This window comes from Cetorhinus maximus, chromosome 22 (genome assembly GCF_964194155.1).
Source record: "Cetorhinus maximus chromosome 22, sCetMax3.hap1.1, whole genome shotgun sequence".
Lineage (NCBI taxonomy): Eukaryota > Metazoa > Chordata > Chondrichthyes > Lamniformes > Cetorhinidae > Cetorhinus > Cetorhinus maximus.
Genome location: NC_135900.1, coordinates 75815964 through 75836118, shown reverse-complemented (window position 1 = coordinate 75836118; position 20155 = coordinate 75815964). Strand labels below are relative to the sequence as shown.

At 41.1% G+C, this 20155-nt stretch overlaps 1 protein-coding gene across 4 annotated transcripts in view; it reads right to left on the bottom strand.

Moving 5' to 3' along the window:
• cnot4b (CCR4-NOT transcription complex, subunit 4b) overlaps positions 1-20155 on the bottom strand; it is a 143711-nt gene that overhangs the window by 32563 nt on the left and 90993 nt on the right. For all 4 annotated transcript variants that reach the window (XM_078568535.1, XM_078568537.1, XM_078568536.1 and 1 more), the window contains exon 10: positions 15244-15741. In XM_078568535.1, coding sequence (XP_078424661.1) covers positions 15244-15741 — 498 coding nt within the window. The remainder of the gene's footprint in view (positions 1-15243; positions 15742-20155) is intronic.

The following is a 20155-nucleotide window of genomic DNA, read 5'->3' as shown; positions in this document are numbered from 1 at the left end:
TTTTGAAAGATAACCACCAATGCATCTGCTATCTCTCTAGCCACCTCCTTCAACACTCTGGGATGAAGTTCATCTGGTCCAGGGGATTTATCAACCTTCAATCCAGTTAAATTTTCAAGTACTACCTCTTTACTAATACTAATTTCTTTTCGTTCCTCAGTTTCACAAGTCCCTTGGTTGCCTAGTATTTCTGGGAGATGTTCTGTACTTTCTTGTGTGAAGACAGACACAAACTAACTATTTAGTTTCTCTGCCATTTCCCTGTTCTCCACTATAAATTTCCATCCCCACCTGTAACAGGCCCACATTTGTCCTAGCTAATCTTTTCCTTTTCACATACCTAAAGATGATTTTACAGTCTGCCTTTATGTTCCTCACTAGTTCATATTCATATTCTCTTTTCCCTTTCTTAATTAGTTGCTTGGTCCTCCTTTGCTGGATTTTAAACTGCTTCCAATCCTCAGGCTTACCACTTTTCTCTTCCACCCTTATAAGCCAATTCCTTTGATCTAATGCAATCTTTAACTTCTTCTGTTAACCACAGTTGATTTACCTTTCCCTTTGGGTGTTTACACCTAAGAGGAATGTGTATCTGTTGTATACAGTGTAGTATTCTTTAAATACTAGCCATTGCCTGTCTACCATCAAATCTTTTAGTGTATCTTCTCAATCCACCACAGCCAACTTGCCCCTCTACCGTCCTAATTTCCTTTCTTCAGATTTAAGACCCTAGTTTCAGAATGAACTATATCATTTTCAAACTTAATGCAAAATTCTATCATATTATGATCACTATTTCCCAAAGGCTCCTTTACAGGAAGGTTATTAATTAGCCCTCTGTCAGTACACAACACTAAATCCAAAATAGCCCGATCCCTAGTTGGCTCCTCAATGTACTGCTCCAACATACTGTTACCAATGTGGACCATGACCTCTGGCTGTTCACCCTCCCCCAGAACAATGTCCTGCAGCCGCACCGTGACATGGGAGGCAACATACCATCCTGTACTCAGATCCACCACCACAGAAATGCCTGTCTACTCCTCTAACGAATCCTCTAACACTATTGCTCTTCCTTTCTTCCTGTACAGCTGAGTTGCCTATGAGGCTACAAACTTTGCTCTGACTGAACTCCTTTGAGGAACCAATGCCCTCACCAGTTTCTTGCTACTTTACTCCTCTGTCCATTTTTTGGTGATTTTCAAAATCCTCACAATCCTCACGCTTTTGGGGAACATTGCAAGCTTCTTTTAATCAGATACAATATTTAACATTTCTAGCTAGCCATGGCTGATCACTTATGTAGCAGATTTTCTATTCAAGGAAAGGTATATCCTTTGGAAAGAATTCATATTTCTTTAATCATTACCATTGCTAATTGACCAACTTGACTTTTAATCTAATTTCCCAATTTACCTCAATCAACTTTCACCTCATACCTCTAGGTTTGAACGTAATACATCACACTTAAACTTCATTACATTCCTCATATTCTGATCACTCCTCTAGAAGATTCTTTAATACAAACTGTTAATTAACTGTTTCAATATATAATACTATTTCTGAAATAGCATGGTCTTCACTTGATTCCTCAACATTGTTCTGGGCAACTGTCACGAATGTATTCCATGAACTCATCCTCCAAGCTAAGACATGATTTTCCCAGTCTCTGAGACTTCAAATCCCACACGACTATTTCATTGTCCTGTTACATGCTCTTCTAATTTCCTCAATTATACTGTGTCAAACATGATCATTATTAGCTGGCTATAAACCACTCCTACCAGTGTTTTCTGCCCTTAGTCCCCCAAACTGATTCTACATCTTGATTTTTTTAGTCTTAAATACTTTCTCTGTATTGCCTTTATGGCATCCTTTTTCAAGCCTATCCCACCTCCTATTCCATTTGGCCTATCTTTTCTAAAATCTTTATTTCCCAACTTTGGTCACCATGTTTCAGTAATGACTACCAGTCAAACAAATTTATCTCTGTGCCATTAATTAGTCTATCTTACTACAAGTGCGTTGTGCATTCATATATCTGATTTAACATTTTTCTATTTAAGTCACTCATACCCTAATAACACTTTTAAACCCTCTGCTCCTTCCTGACACAATCTACTTATTCACTACTCTGCTCTACAGCCTTGACTTTTTTCACTTACTAATAAACTTATCCTCCCCCCACTTCACCAGCTGCAAGATGTTCTTTCCTCCAACAACTGGCAGGCAACACAGCCTTTGGGACTCCTGGTTGTAGCAGCATAAAACAATACCTATCTCCCGACTATACTACTTTCTATCACAACAACATCCCTTTTCGCTCTCCCCATTTAAATGGCCTCCTGTTCCACAGTGCCTTGGTTAATTTGCTCATTCTCCTGCTGTTTTTGTTCTCATCCACACCGGCATCAAGTACCTCTTACTTGTTGGGTCCATGGCAAAAACAAATTCCTTCATCACTATGTCCATGATTCCCCTAACTGCTCGAGTTGCAGCCACATCCTCTTGTTCTCAACTCCGAACCAAATTTAAACTACGACCTAAGAAGCGTGACTGCCTCCTGGGTCAAAATATCCAGAGGGAGGCTCTGCCTGATGCATTACAATGTCTGCACCTCGGACTCTAGCATAACAACTCAGAGCTAAAGCTTCGAGTTGCAGACACAATCCAGATATGGATGCCTGTCTATATCTCTTAACAGCCTGTGTCCTCCCCACAGCTTACCTTTCCACCTAATTTTGTATCATCAGCAAACTCAGATACATTACTCTCAGTCTCTTCAGCGAAGTCATTCATATTGATTGCAAATAGCTGATGCCCCAGCACTGATCCTTGCGGCATTGCACTCATCACAGCCTGCCAACTTCAAAATGCCTATTTATGTCCACTCTGTTTCCAGTTCATGAACCAATTCTCTGTCCATGCTAATATATCCCAACTCCATGAGCCCTTATCTTGCCTATAAACCTTTTGTGTAGCACTTTACTGACTGCGTTTTTAGAAATCCAGATATATAACATCTACAGGTTCCCCTTTATCTGCTGACGAGTTACATCCTCAAAAAACTGTAATAAATTTGTTAAACAGGATTTCCCTTTTTAAAAACCATTTTGGCTTGTTCTAATTAAATTCTGATTTTCTAAGTGCATTGTTAAGACTTCCTTAATAGATTCCAGCATTTTCCCAACAACTGATGTTAAGCTAACTGGCCTGTAGTTCCCTGTTTTCTTTCTCTCTCCTTTCTTGAAAAGTGATGTTACATTTGCCAAATTCCAATGTGATGGAACCAATTGCAGAGTTAAAAATCTGATGACCATTTCAAAAAAAAACTCCTCATAACAAAACATTAAGGCACCTTTGAGCAAATTTACACTGGAGGCTGTGTGAAACTGAGTTATGAGAATTTAGAATTAAAATTTTTACTGATAAATCATTTCACCTATAGCTTTCTATCTCCTGCTCCTAACTCATTTTAGAGCACAAGTGAGTTGAAAGACACTTTGACATACCAAATAACACCAAAAATTACCAACCTTTGCTAAACCCTGGTTCAGAGTTTCAACGTGAATATTGCCAAACCTGCATCTTTAATACTGAAATGAAGAGAACTAATAGACATGCACAATAACTATTTACACATGTCTAATTACAGCTGGAACAGTAGTTCAACAATCCAAGTCTTTTGAAAACATATTTATAGTTTGTGAGCTTTGAAGTTGTTAGACATGTTATGAAGCATCATCTGAGACAGTAAACGCCAACAGCCAAAATAAAAATGCATACATCAACATTGTCATACTGCACAATACAACAGTTTCTGCACAATTAGATAAATTGCCAGCTGTGTGTAAAATTGTGCGAAGAAAAATCTGGTTTTCCTAAATCGACATCTGGTAGAAGGAAAATCAAGGCATTAATGCATCCGTTTTGGGGGGGAGGGGGGGCGGAAGAGAATGTGGATGGACAAAGATGATTTGTGAACATACACAGGAGAAAGGAAAAGCACATTTCTGCAGGAGACGACAGCTGTGCATCATTGCATGGGCAGTCCATATCTACATGTGCAGAGCACAAATGATAATCTTGCAGAAAACGTAAGTTATCAACACCTGACTACACTGACAGAGCTTGGGAGGAGACAGAATTCGTAAAATGCCACACTCAGGCACTTTGATATAGTTAAGTCTTGAGACTAATGTACTGAAGTCCAAAACTAGGGTCATAAATCTGAATAAAGGAAACTTTGTAAGTGTAAGGGGCAAGTTCCCCAAGGTAGATTGGGAAATTAGATTAAAAGATATGATGGTAAATAAGCAATGGCAAATGATTAAATAGTTAATACATAACTTACAATAAATACATACTCCCTTAAGGAAGAAAGCCCTGTGGGAAAAGTGGTCCAACTATGGCTAACAAGTTAAAGATAGTATTAAAGCAAGAGGTTTATAACGTTGCTAAGACAAATAGTATGTGGGTCAGAGGCTTGCAAGAGACATGAAACGTTCTGCAGATACATGAAAAGGAAGAGAACAGCAAAAGCAAATATGGATGTCTTAGAGGCAGAGACAGGAGAAATTATAAGAGGGAATAAGGAAATGGCAGGTACTTTAAACACTTAGTAACTATCTTCATAGTAGAAAACACAAAACATTCTGAAATAGTGGGAAACCAAGGGTTTAGTGAGAATGAAAACTTAAAGAAATTAGTATTAAAGAAAGAGTACTGGAGGAATTAATACAACTAAAAAAACAAATATCCTGGACCTACGGCCATGTTTTAAAAGAGGCGGCTACAGAGAAAGTGGAAGCATCAATATTAAATCATTCATATTTCCTGAGATTCTGAATCAGTCTCCATGGATTGGAAGGTAGCAAATGTAACTGTTATTCAAGAAAGGAGAGAGAAAACAGACAAGTGTAGGCCAGTTTGTCTAACATCAGTAGTAGGGAAATGCTAGAATCTATTATTAGGATGTTAACAGGCTGCTTAGAAAATCATAATATGATTGGGCAGAATCAACACTGATTTGAAAGAGAAATAATGTTTGAAAATCTGTTCGAGCTTTGCGCTTGAATGGGGTGGGTTAAGTGGCTGTTGTGTATTTGAATTTTCAAAAAATGACCAATAAGGTTCCAAAAAAGAGTTTATTTCACAAAATTAAAGCTGATGGGATTGAAGGTAGTATATTAGCTTGAACCGAGGATGGGACAGAAAACAGTAGGAATAAACACAATTTTTGGGATGGTAGGTCTGTAATTAGCGGCGTGCTACAAGGGTCCATGCTCGGGCCTCAGCATTTTACAATCTATATAAACGACGTAGCTGACTGGAGTGAGAATAATGTATGAGAGTTTGAAGATACACAGTTGGGCGGGAAAGTAGGCCAAGGATGGCACAGAGGCTGCAAAAGAATCAAGACAAGTCAAGGGGCTGGGCAGCAAAGTGGCAGATGGAACATAATATGAACATGTGTGAAATTATCCACTCTGGTAGGCAACACAGAAAAGCAGAGTATTTTTTAAATGAGGAGAGACTAGGAAATGTCGGTAATCAGAGACCTGGATGTCCTTGTACGAAATCATAATGTTAATATGGAGGTACAGTAAGCAATCAGGAAAGCAAATGCTATACTAGTCTTTTATCACAAAGGGATTGGAGTATAAGAGTAAGAAAGTCTTCCTGCAATTGTATAGGATATAGATGAGACCACACCTGTGGTGTTGTGTAAACTTTTGGTCTCATTTAAAAGAATATACTTGCCCTGGAGGGTATGCAACGAAGGTTCACCAGATTGATTTCTGGAATGACATATTGTCCCAACAGGAGAGATTGAGTATACTGGGCCTATATTTCCTAGAATTTAGAAAAATGAGAAGAGATCCCATTGAAAATTATGGTATTATTGAAGGGATTCACAGGGTAGATGTTGGGAGGATCTTTTCTCCTACTAGAGGTGTCCAGAACTCAGGCTCACACTTACAGATTAAGGGATCAGTAATTTTGGACTAAGATGAAGAGACATCTCTTCACTCAATGTGTTGCAAATCTTTGGAATTCTCCACTCCAGAGAATGGTGAATGCTCAATGAGTATATTCACATGAGAGATCAGTAGATTTTGGATTCCAAAGGGAATCAAGGGATATGGGGATAGTGTGCAAAGAAGTATAAGAGGCAGAAAATGATCTTATTGAATGGTAGAGCAGGCTCAAAGGGGTGAATGGCCTTCTCCTGCTATATCTTTTTTATTATTACACACCCTGTATTCACAATGCATATTTAAACACAAGGTTCCTTCAAAAATTGTGCAGGCTGGTACAGAAACAGACTGCCTCATGACAACGAGTCTCAGAAATCTACCATGATCTCAGTACTGTCACTTGGATGTGGTATGAGAGCACAACTTTCTCCATGAATCTAGTAGATAGAGAACAGAGGTAGGGCACAATCTTTGGCTATTCATGACCTGATTGGAGGACTGAAACTCTTCAATTGCATCACCAACATCTTGCATGAATCGCCCAGACAGACTGGGTAACTAACTGTCTCAAAATATCTTGATCCAGACAAGTTAAATAATGCAGGCTTGTCATCAGGCTTATTCAGCATATCAGGGCTGGCACACTAGGGAAAAGCTGCACTCTAGCTAATATACTTTAATATCATGCCAATACATTTTTTGCGTGATACCCTTGACTCAAACAGACTGTACCATCAGATACATTCCTGTGTTCTACAGCTGAAAAGTTCTCTCTGAACACATCCTAATTTTAGAAGGATAAACTGTGCTGCTGTCGGTTTGAACAGATTTAATATCCTACTCCTGACCTGCATAATGAAACTTCATCTGTCACAGTTTCACTTTCCAGATACAAGAAAAGCCTTTCTTGAAAGTTTATGATTTAAACAATACTTCTACCTCTATTTCTGCATTCAACAGCCCAAGTGCCCTACAGTTCAACCCCAATTTAACTTGTTTCACATAGTTCAGAAATACTGCACAGAGGACATTTTAAACTGCTGTACACTTAAGTATCAGGCACAGGAAGCTAACAGTGCTCAGTTGAAGGCAAAGTATTCAATCCCTTGATGCATTTCATTACGCAACTCCACCCACCCCACATTTTTCCTTCTACCCTACACTGTTTCAAATGTTGTTTTCAGAGCATACCCATATTCTCCCCACCCCACCCAAACCCGAGCTGAAAACCCTGGGAGATGTGGATCAGAGGTACGTCAAAAAAAAAGTACACAATTCTATATAATAAAACACATTCCAAAACAAGCAAGCCCTGTAAAACTAGCAGAGAAATCAAGTGAGGTATCATACTAAGTTATGTAACAACAGGTCCAAACTTTCACTTCCCAACTGTGTTGGATTTGCAGCTCTCCAGTGCTCTATAATTAGCCTCAGCATTCTCGCCAACGGAGGGAGCATGCGTGGAAGTTGTCTTTCATTCCTGTTCCTGAGCACTACCCAGTAACAGCTGCAGGAAAATGCACTCACCTGAAAATCCAGTCAGGACAAGAGGTCAGACATGGTTCAGCCACATTCTACAGTTAAAGGCCTGCTGACAGTCACTGAACTCATATGAAGAATGGTACCTCACCCCAGTGACTAGAGGCTGGTAGTGTTTGTGGAACTAAATCCAAACCAGTGCACTTGGGGAGGGGGGTGGGGAAAGAGTGGAGTCAGGGAAGGGAAATGCACCACAACAAAAAATAAAAAATACCTGGAAAAACTCAGCAGGTTTGGCAGTATCGGCGGAGAAGAGGACGGTTGACGTTTCGAGTCCTCATGACCCTTCAACAGAACTAAGTAATATAAGCTGGTTTAAGGGGGGGGGGGATTGTTGGGACAAGCAAGCAGTGATAGGAGGAGATAACCAAAAGATGTCACAGACAAAAGAACAAAGAGGTGTTGAAGGTGGTGATATTAGGGAAATGCACCAACTGTTGCAACTTTGCCCAGAATTGCCCGAGTGATGGTCGCACAATTTTCCCTGCAATAAATCAAACAGCCTCTGTTCTGCATCCAAAATCAGGTGAACCACAGAGCACTGTTATGGAGCCTTTCACTGAAAGGCAGAGCTTACTGGAGCTAGGATATGACTACAGTTATTTAAAAAAAACACTACAATTCCAGTTGGTGTTTCTCTTTCTTCCCTCAAGTCCAGCTGCTGAAATTATGTGCAGCAAGTGCAGTGATTACCAAGTCTTGAAGTTTTTATATTGGTTGGTTATCAAAATCACGTTCACTATAGGCCACCAGCAGTCCAGAGCCATTAACAGCAGTTCACATTACTTCATTAAAAGCACCTCAAGGCACCTCAAAATACCTTTGGTACCTTCTCATTCTTACATGTACTCCACAGCTCAACAATGGACATTTGAATCGGCAGCAGGTGGTGTGAAGAAGACTGCACGATGAACCATTACTTTTTCCATTACTGAGGGCAGTGCAAATGTGTCTCTACTGAAAAGTTGCAATGAAGTACCCAAAGTTGGAAAGAACAGAACACTTGATCAATCAATTAGGTGACACTAAGGTCAGCTTTAAAAAAAAAAGGAAGAGGAAGGGGAGACTGGTTTGAAGAAACATCACTATGCTGTTACAGCACCACTACATCGTCTCAAAGCAGTATATTGAAAACTGTGCCATCACCACGCTGCCACCCTGCTGTATATTGCAAACAACACGATCGGTCTTGTGTTACCTCAATCACAGATCTTGCCAAATCAAATGTAAGTTCTCCAAACACTTAAGGATGTTGCTCCTTCAATTATGATTGAAATATTTTATACTGCATCAATTCAGAGCAATCAGGAAGATTCAATACAATCTAGGAATTTTGATTTATAACATAAAACAAGTTACTACTTCACTGAGGTATTGAAAAAAAAAATCCATATCACAGTGCGATCAATAACTCCCAAGGCAATATCAAGCTGCAACTTCGCCTTCTGTGTCCTTATTTGTTTGTGCAATAGATCTGGTTAACAGTTTTTGACAAGAAGCAACTCCCAGGTGTATGCAGAATAGAACACTGCAAATCTGGAACCAAAGTGGAAAATGCTGGGAATACACAGCACCCATAAAGACATAGGTCAGGTTTGTGTCTTTAGTGTTATCCTCCATCAGGATACCTGGCTCTGATTCAGTGTCCCAACCCAAAACATTCTTTCTCCCTCACAGACAAATTTGCTATTTCGTTCCCCTCCGCCCACCCCTCAAACCCACCCCACCAGTTTCCTCTTCTGTTAAAGACTCAGTTATTTTAAAAATGTTATCTGGGCTGAACTTGCATTATTTCTGACCCCCTCCAAACAATTATTTCCAATTTCTTTCCTTGTCAAAGCATCTTACAGGCCAGTGGACATCTTTCCGTATGAACGTTACGGAAATGGAAGCTTTTGTTCCAGAGAGATTGTCTTCGTATTTGAAGATTAAATTTTTCTGACCAAAACAAAGAGTAACTCTTATTTACACAAGGTCTAGTCAAGAAGAACTATTTATTACTCAAGCCTCCAAAGGATGTCAGTTTTTATGGGATCATAAAATGAGACAGGCCATTTGGCTCATCACACCTGTTCTTTGAAACAACTGTCCAATTACCACTCACCTGCTCTTTGCCCATAAACCTGCCAATCTTTCCCCCTTCAAGGATTTATCCAATTTACTTTTGAAAGTTACTATCAAACTTAGTTTCATCACTATTTCAGGCAGCACATTCCTGCTGATAACTCACATACTAATTTTTTTTCCATGTGGTCTCTGGTTCTTTCGTTAATTAAGATAATTCTGTGCCCTCTGCTCACCAGCCACTCTGCCATTGGGAAGTTTCACCTCATATACTATATCAAAATATTTCATTATTTTGAATACCTCAATCATATTGCTTTTAAACCTTCTCTGCTCCAAGGAGAACAATGGTAATTTCTCCATTCTCGCCACATGATAGAAGGTCTGCATCCTGTTACCAATCTAGTAAATTTCTTCACCTTCTCCAAGGCCTTGATATTCTTCCTAAAGCATAATGTCCTGAGTTGCACTCAAGACACCAGCTGAGGTCTAATCAGTGATTTTAAAGGTTTAGCATGACTTTATATGCAATGTCTCTTTATAAAAAAAAGTCATGGATCCTGTATACCTTTTTAACAGCTTTCTAAGCTCGTCCTGATACCTTCAAAGAGATGTGTATGTATACTCCCTGGTCTCGCTCTTCCTGCACCCATTTAAAATTGTACCATACCACTTTCCTCTGACTAAAAAACACCTCCCTACATTATATTCCACCTGTCTGCATCCATTTCAGCTATCTGTCAATGTACTCCAGAGCCTGTTGCTTTCCTCCTCAATGTTCACGACATTTGAGTTTTATGCAATCTGTAAAGATTGGCATTGGAGAGACCAAACGCAGACTGTGTGACCGCTTTGCAGAACACCTTCGGTCTGTCCGCAAGCATTACCCAGACCTCCCTGTCGCTTGCCATTTCAACACTCCACCCTGCTCTCATGCCCACATGTCCGTCTTTGGCCTGCTGCATTGTTCCAGTGAAGCTCAACGCAAACTGGAGGAACAGCACCTCATCTTCCGACTAGGCACTTTACAGCTTTCTGGACTGAATATTGAGTTCAACAACTTTAGATCATGAACTCTCTCCTCCATCCCCACCCCCTTTCCGAATTTCCCCCATCTTTTTGTTTTTTCCAATAATTTATATAGATTTTTCTTTTCCCACCTATTTCCATTATTTTTAAATGTATTTCTATCCATTGTTTTATCTCTACCTTTTAGCCTTTTTCGATTCCTTCACCCCACCCCACCCCCACTAGGGCTATCTGTGTCTTGCTCGTCCTGCTTTCTACCCTTAATTAGCACATTCCTTTAGATAATATCACCACCTTCAACACCTCTTTGTCCTTTTGTCTGTGACATCTTTTGGTTATCTCCACCTATCACTGGCCCTCATTCCAGCTCTTCTTGTCTCCCCCCCCACCACCCCCCCACCTTAAACCAGCTTATATTGCACCTCTTTCCTATTTTTCCTTAGTTCTGTTGAAGAGTCGTGCGGACTCGAAACGTTAACTGTGCTCCTCTCCGCAGATGCTGCCAGACCTGCTGAGTTTTTCCAGGTATTTTTGTTTTTGTTTTGGATTTCCAGCATCTGCAGTTTTTTGCTTTTATATAAGATTGAATATATGTTCTGCTTACCTGAATCCAGGTCCTAAATATTTATCTGAAAAAGTAATGGTCCTAATGCCAACTCCTGAAAATGCCACTACTCACTTCCCTCCAGTCTGTAAAATGTTGTTCACGATAACACTCTGCATTTTGTTCCACACATCCACACAGTCATTGCCCCTTTAATCCCATGGGTTTCAATTTGATTTACATGATTGTTAATCAGAATCATCCCAATCCAAAAATGACCATAACTGGTCTACACAGCTACAGAATTTGCACTAATCTGGCACCTTAAAGATAGAATAATGCCCCGAGGGGCATCAGAGAGGCTGCAGACAATTGGGCAATGTGCCAGAGGTCAGTGAGCTGACATCAAAATCCTGGTTCAAGGAGGTGAGTTTTAAGGAGGAGTTGAAGGAGGGTTAGGAGGGGGGCTGGATTTAGGCAGGGAATTTGTCTAGAGGCAGGGTCGCCAATGGTGGCGAAAAGGGCAGAGGATTCACAAAACAAAGGAATGAGTGTAACTAAGGGGAATTGGGATGGGATGCAGGGACTGGACAGCAGGGAACAGAGATAATGAAAGATGAAGCCATGGAAGGGATTTGAACATAAAAAGAGTAGAATTTTAACTTTGAGGCTTCAAGGGGTCAGGAGTTCATCAAGCAGTGAGAATATACATGAGAGAGCTTTGGTATGCAATGGAGCACAAACCGTGCATACCAGTAAGGTTGTAGGTTTGTGCTGAGATTCTAAGCTGAGACAACAGCTGAGCACTATAATTGGTTTTAAGGACCAGGGATGGAGGGCTGGAGCTGGGACTATAAATTGATAGCAGGGACTACGGGATGCTGTGGCTGAACACTACGGTTGTTACAGGGACCAGGGAGAGTGAGGGGCAGGGGCAAAAAACAGGCAGGGTTCCTAATCACTACCAAACGTCATTTGCTGGAATGTCTTTGTGCACGCATACACACAGAGGGAAGATAGGGTTAAAGCTCAGCTCTGATATCACAGCTCACCAATGATCAATACCCAGCTTGACAATGCATTGAGAGGGCCAGGCATTCATGGGGTGACTTTGCAACCAGGACCATCAGAACATCAAGGGGAAAAATACTTCACCTAATTAGTATCTTTTGTTCATTAATTGAGAAACAAAACAGTTCAATAATTGCCTGCTTATTTAAGGAGTGATTACTTGCTCCCAGTTTTATTTTCCAAGATTCAAAATTCATGAGGCAATGTCACTGATCATACCACATACAGTGGCAATTTGTGCGTGGTCCAAAGGAGAAGATTGTGAAAAGCAGGTAGAGCTGAGAGGTGACGTCTTGACACTAACTTTAATGCAATCTGAGCTGCCTCCTCACTAAAGTGCAGACACGTGTGGAATTTTAAATTATAGATATAAAAATTGAGTTTATGCTGGATCAGTATAACAGACAAAAGACCAAGACTGTACTCTGTTCCTTGAAAGAAATTAAAAAGACTCCAAGGGCTGAAAGCTGCCAAATTCTGAATGGCAGATAATCTTCCCACAAAGTGCAAGCTGTCACATTGTCTCTGGAAAAATGACAGTTCAAAACACACCAATAGACGTGTTAGCGTATATGGGGACAGCTAGAAGAGAGGAAATCATGCACAAAAGACAGATACTGCTGAAGGTGTCCCAGATAGCTGGATGCTTTCTCTTCACAGACAAGAGAGAACTGATGGCTCTTTTGGAAATCTCACAGACTGACCCAGGGACTGCAAACAAGTCACAAGCTAGAGATACTAGGCCTTAAAACTGGAGTGATTTCAGTGCAGCAATTTCAGTTGCAGATTCAAATGGCAATGATCCACTGTCTGTCATAGAAAACTTAAAATGGGAGGTTATCAGCACTCATTGGTTTCTGCCTCATAAAACAGCACAAGTTGTGCCAAGCAACTAACAAAAAAAGTGTAAATCTCAGTTTGCGCAGCAGAGACACATTATGGTTGGCCTCAGCACCCTGAACTATCCACAAGAATAAAAATCAGATCAGGGTTCCATCATGATTGCTATCCAGTGACTCTTGTTGACAAGCTTAACTTGTAAATGTCAGGTGGCAACAAAATGGGGTTTGACAAAGATACCTAGAGGATCCCACCTGCCCCAGCTCATATAAAACTGACATTTGCAGCATTACTGGTACACAAGGAACTGTGACCCTAAGAGTCAGCGCTTTCAGAGCAAGAGAGGAGTCAACAGGACAAACAAACAAATGTTCCATTTAAGTCATACTAGAGGGCCCCCACTGTACACAAGTCAGCAAAGAGTAAATGTCTTTGGGGTTGTGGGAAACAATGGGGTAAAGGAGGAAGAGGGAGACAGATCATTGCATTCCATACAGATTCAGAATCTCTGTGGAGTTTTTAGTTCCAACAGGATTAATAAAAGCAGGATTCATGATCAGTAGAGGAACTGACAGGGTTTCAATCTTCACCATCGTGTTAATTGTTTTCCAGAAAGAAATCCACCACTTTCAAATTCTCAACCTGTCACATCTTGAAGATTTCTTCATAAGCGCAATCATCAATTACAGTCCACCGAAACCTCAAGGCTCCGCTCAACTCTGAATTGGCAGCACCCCCTTGTGGACTCTCCACCAGCATCAGTTTGCTCATATAACAAATGCCACAAATATCCAAAACTGCTTGTGGTGGTAATTTTTCTGTGGGGGCTCTCTGAATCAGCCACTGTAACGGTGATGTACATAGCTTAATTGGGATTAACACTGAGGTCATGCAGTTGATTAGGAGAAAACCCCAACTTCTGAGGAAATTTGAACAACAGGAGATGACTTTCAGAAATTTCCAATGCGAATAGCTCAACAGAAAGGACAGTGCCAAAGCACACAGTCACTTCTTAAAACACATGGGAAAGAACAGGAGCTAGAAAGATAATACGTCACCAAACTAAATTTCTAAATGCCAAACTGTCTTATCAGCAGTTTAGTTTTATTGACTCCTTCAAAAACACATGTTGCCTAGACACTTGCAGCATTGCAAAACAGTTTGGCTGATCCCAACAGCTTTCTTGCAGGCATATGAGTAAGAGCTCACTACTCTTAGTTCCTCCAAAACTTAAAGGGGACAGAAGTTCCCTGCTTGTAACAGGTCTCTATTAATTCACCCAATGGACATAGGATGCCAGCAGTTCTAGTGTATCTTCAACAGCCACACCAGGTACCAACTAATTAAGGTTACCACAGTTAGATGCACAACATTTAACATTACAAGGCTGTTCATTCAACATCACTAGACAAAAAGCCAGATTACTCTGCTACAAGACAACTTGCTTTGGGCTTTATTCAAAATTAAACATTCCCACTTTAAAGCTGGTTGCAAGTATTCCTGAGACAATACAACAGAAAAGTTCAAATAGGTCATGAGATATATTGACTACAATTTGTAAAAACATCTACACAACCCATGATCATCAACATGCACACAGAGAAATCTTAACCAATTTGCAGAGACTGGAGTTCATGGGTTAAGTACAATGGATAGGGGAAAAGGTAAAACAGGTTTGAGCTGATAACTTCACACTTGAGGTCCACTGAGGCCAATCACTCTTCAAGTACCACAGTTAATTATTCTTTACATGTGGGCAGACACAGTGGGTGTCAGTGGGGCACTTTGTCCTCTCCTTACTGGGTAGTGATCAGCAATGGACGTTCCCCTCTGCGCAGCCCCGGGGTAGGGAGGTTGATTGTAACACACTTACCGCCATCCCTGAGCTAAGAGTAGACTGGAAATCCAAGTTTGCAATGTCTCTGTGCAGCTCAGCTGTTTACTGTGATTTCCAGTTGAGCCATTGGGGAATTGGGAACTTAATCAGTGGGAATGATGTAAGAAAGGTCACACATACACAATCATCACACAAAATCCATCTTTAAGGTGCACATTCCTAACAATTCCTCATTGCTCTCCACCAGAGTCCAGAAGAAGGTGCTTCTATACATACATTTGTAAAACAATGGTTTAGCAAGTTGGTAAACAGAGATTTATCCACCAGTTGCCACCTACCTGATATAGGAATTCCACCAAGTCCTGTGCTGTGAGGTGGTATATTTAAGTCCAAGAAATTACTGTTCGAGGTGGGCGTTGCTGTGTGGTTCAAGTGCATCATGCTATTGTGAGGATAGGCCATCCATGGGTACCGTGCCTGACCCGGAAAACTGAATGAGTTGTAGACGGCTCTGTGCTGAAAAGCTGGGAACCTCCGCGGTAATATGGAGTTGGGGAAAGAGTTACCTATGGAGTTGGCTGTTGTGGCAGCAGAAGGGGTCAAGAAACCACCAATGCCTTTGTTTGCAGTTTGCGGAGGGTTCTGTAGTGAGGTGGGGGAAGTGAGGCCCGTGTTGGAAGGCTGGTCCTGGACTGAGAGTTCTTTTTCTATCAGGTCTGCTAAGGCTTTCCTGGTGATGTCAAAGGGGTCGAAACCCAGGTCATCCTCTTGCTGTTTGGAGGAGCCAAACCCAAAAGCCGCTTGCCAATCTGTTGATGAGGATACTGGGATTGTTTCTGAAAGTTATTGAAGGAAATAAGAGAAATGAGTAAATGTTTCTGCAGGTACATTTATATAACCAAGTCAAACACACACACCAATAATGTGTGAAGAGTGCCATCAATTCCCTGCCTATTCCTTTCCAACATCAAAATGAGTGATCAGAAAAGGTCCTGGTGGGAACTTAAGCAGGAAAAGCAGTTTAAAAAGTGCTCATTCAACAGGTAATAAATGTAGATATGAGAACACAGGAGTAATGCAGGCACCTAAACACAAAAGGGCTGGGATTAAATCCTACAAAGCCTTCTTGGAACTACTGGGTGTAGTAGTCCTTTTCATTCCCTTCTTCCTCCTGCTTAACACAATGGCTGTGAGCAGTGAGGGAAGCAGGTGAATTATTGCGAGTCGGGGAGGTGGAGGGGAAGGAATGGCTGAGTGGGCGGAGGGGAAATTAGGTTTGAACTTCACTCCATGTTGGGGTATAGTTCCACTGGGCTTTGAACATTAAACTTACAGGAGGAAGCACTGCTCCCCTCTTTCATGCAATGATTCAGAGAAGGATGACATACAAACAGGCTGTTCACACTTCACAGCTGTGCTCAAGAACATTTCAAATGTTGGCACTTGCATAAACACATTTACCATGGAGTCATAGTTCTAAGGATAGTTTTCATATCAAAAACTAATCATCACGTGGAACCAACAGCCAGCTCCACTGTCACATGAACACAGCAATGTGTCAAGCCTGTAGCAGGAACTGTGAACACACACCACAGCAACTACATTTTTGCCAGTGTTTTAACTTGTATCTCATACTATTGGAAGCTGCATACAACAGGTCAACACCAAAGTCTCACAACCCATGTCAGCAGAAAGCCATTAGCTCAGGGCTGACAAGTCTGGGAAAGTGTGGGTTTCAGGCTGAGGTCATACACACACTAATTATCTGAGGCAATAAATGTTCCATCACCAGTGGCCCTCATCTTGAATCTTAAAAAATCTTTACCAAAAACTGCTACTCATTCAATAATATCGATGCAAGCCAAATTGTTTTAATTAGATATTAATAGTTGCATCATCTGCGGTCTGTTTTCCAGGACCAGAAGTGGCTGCTACCAAGGCATCTGATCACAGTGCAAAAGGATAGCACCCAGTGGTCAGCTGAAAGTAGTGGCTTTGATTAAAAGCTGTTTGAGACCTTTTGAGAAGGGAGGCAGACATTGCTTGGACCTGTGGCTGATAAGTAAGGCGGAACAAGAAAAATACTCTTATGGGATTATAATGGCTAGTCCACAGACACTTGAAAGGGCAGTCAATGTACGGTAACTTTGCTGCCAGCAGCCACAGTGCCTTGAAAGCCAGTGGCAGTTTAGACAGGCAGCCTGTGCCCAAGGTGCAAACAAACAGTTATAGTTAAAAAAGCTAGTATTTTCATTTATGTATGTTGTGTAGGTAAATATGTAACTGTGCTAAACTATGTATGCTTCATCTATTTTACATAAATAAACCTTACTGCCTTCAAGACCATGTCATGGCTTATAATAATTGTTTAACCAGTCACCATTAGTGTTCTATAAAGTAACAGCAACTGCACTTTGAAATTAATACTTTGATGTTTGTTAAGTGCTTTGGGACATCCAGAGATCATGAGAGGTGCTATATAAATACAACTTCTCTCTTTCACTGCTCAGGGAGGTTCATGTGGTAGCATGTGATGGATTCCAGGAGCAGAAGTACAGAGTAAGGGGGTGGCTACAATCAGAGTTTTACTGCAGTTTACCTAAACATTCACAGAAAAGATGTCTCTGGGTAGGATGGATTGCCAGCAGGTGCATGTACCAGACAGCTGGAGATGCTGAACAAGAGAAAGAATCTCATACACAAGTTCAAACATTGAGAGAAACAGATGAAAGTGAAGAAAAAAATCATAATAGTGCACATTTTTACCTACAGAAGTTTATAGAAGGAGTCTTCCCATTGGTTGACTGTGAACAGAAATTTGATCTGTTCTGAAGTGCGAAAGGAGTTTGCTTTTTTAAAAAAAGATGCATAATTAACTGGGAGGAGCTGCTCGCTTGGAGACAGAAACATGTGAATGAAAAAACACTTAAGTATCAGCTCCCAGTTCTTGGGGACCAGTAATTGAGAACTAATTAGAATCCTGTGGCACCACAGAATAGCAGGTAAAAGAAATGGAACAGTGGTGCACATGCAGCTGTGGCAGAAACACATTTTTGGGACAGAGTAGGAGTTTTACTCTGCATGTAAATTTACTTTACTTGACCTGGCGATGGGAGGATATGGAAAGGGCGTGGTAGGGGTGTCGACAAGGCAGTGGGGAGAGGGAGACGGGCAATCTTTAAAATCCGATCTTTAAAAAAAAAGCTGTTAACTTTACCTCCAAAACGCCCATTCCCCAACTACAAAGTATTTTCAAAAATAACAGCTCAATTTTGAAGAATGCAGCTTAGTTTTGATACCATTTCTTTTCCTATTTAAGGATGAGAATACAATTTGGTTGAATCTAGGCAAGCTGCATTATATACTGAGCGAAAACAAGAGATTGATTTTACAGTTCAGATTCCAGAACTTGGCTTAACATAATTACTGTAGTCTTCTGGCAATAAATGTTAACCATCACATTTACTGTAGTCACCATGACTTAGCTAAAGGTGCCCAACTATGACACAGCTGTGCTATATGCTCACTGCAAGAGCTTAGATCAGTCATGTATAATGGCAGATATGTGAAAGCATCACACAATGTCCATTTGAACTGTGAACAGCAGCAAAATTATGGATCCTCCCCCTCCAATCTTCACCAATTTGCATTACTTGGCACCTTGAACAAAAATATCCAAGGGAGGTTCACAAACAAGTGTAAGGAAAATGAACACAGGGAAACCAGGCACTGAACCAGGAAGGAAAGCCTCTCTATTTTAATGCAGTTGAATTGTGGATAGGTTGGAGATTAGGGTAGGAGGAGAATGAAAGGATTCTAAGGCAAGCATTATCAACATGGAGTTTGGAGGTGGCAAAAGGGATCAGTGGCAGTCGGCAATGGAACAGAATGCCAATATTACAAGTAGTCTAGTTTAGTTAGGGAGGAAGGCAGATTTATAGCCAGTGAGTTCAATTTGTAGTCAGGTAAGGAAGGTTTCTTTCAAAGGTGAGGGTTTCATTCACCCCAACGTTAGGGCTGGAAGGTGAACGTGGCTCATCCATGACTTGATATAAAATGAGCAGTGAGGTGGCATGGGGTGTTAGATGGGTTGAAGCATGTGGTAGAGCGATGCAGTTTAATATCATGCGTACATATGAAAATTCACTAGTGGCACTGAGGGACAACAGGTATATGAAGTAGAGAAGGCAACAGAACACAGATGCTTGGCAGATCCTTGTGACTGTAGGTGGGTCAGGGTGGGGTTGAGGGGAGACACTGACTGCATTCAAGTACATAGGACTGGAATTATTCAACAGCAAATCGATAGACAGAAGGAATGCTTGGAGTAATTTATCTTGATCAATTGTACCAAATGCTGCAGAAATGGTTGAGGTAGATGAAGAGGGATCGTGCACTATGGTCACAGAGAATGCCATTTCTAACTGCCAGCAGAATGACTTTTGTCTCGAGTTACAAGGTTTGGAAATCAAGCCCAACTCTAGGATGAGTGCATAATCTAGTCTGAAACAGAGTGCTGCATTTCACAGGGGCTGTCTTGCAGATGCGGCGTTAAATTGAGGTGCTATCTGCCTCCTCATGTAGGCAAAAAGGTGCCACAGCACTATTTTAAGGGCAGCAAAGTTATCCCCATGGCCGATCCAGCAATAATTCCTCAGCCAATACCAACGATATCCGATTATTTGGTTATTTACTTTATTTGCCATTTGCAGGGTCTTGCTGACCACAGATTTATCGTCATATTTGCCTACACAACAGTGACTTGAGTTGACAAGCATTTCATTCATTTTGAAGCTTTTTGCGACCTCCTGACACTTTGAAACGAGGTTAAGAATGCAAGTTCTTTTTGGCTAGGGCCATTTCTGTTTCTCATGGAGCAGTAAGCCAACTGCAGAAATTCCAATTGGGGACTTCAGGAGGGATGCTCATGGAGGATATATTCAGTAATATTAGAGAACATAAGGATTTCGGAGAAGGGGAAGCAGGTGGAGGTCAGATACATCCAGCTTGGGCATTTTTGCCTCAGGGATGGGGTAGAACGGCTACTTTGGCAGGAGAGCGGCACAGCTGAGGATCGGGACCAACAGCGGCTAAACTCTCATAAGGGCAGGAATGGGAAGGGGGGATTGTTGCAGCAATCAATGGGTCTCATGGATGAGGGATGAACAGGTGAGTCTCAAACAAACTTGCTTAGGTTTGGAAATAACATTTTGAACTTGGATGAAGTCCTAGCAAGAATAGGTCAGTGGT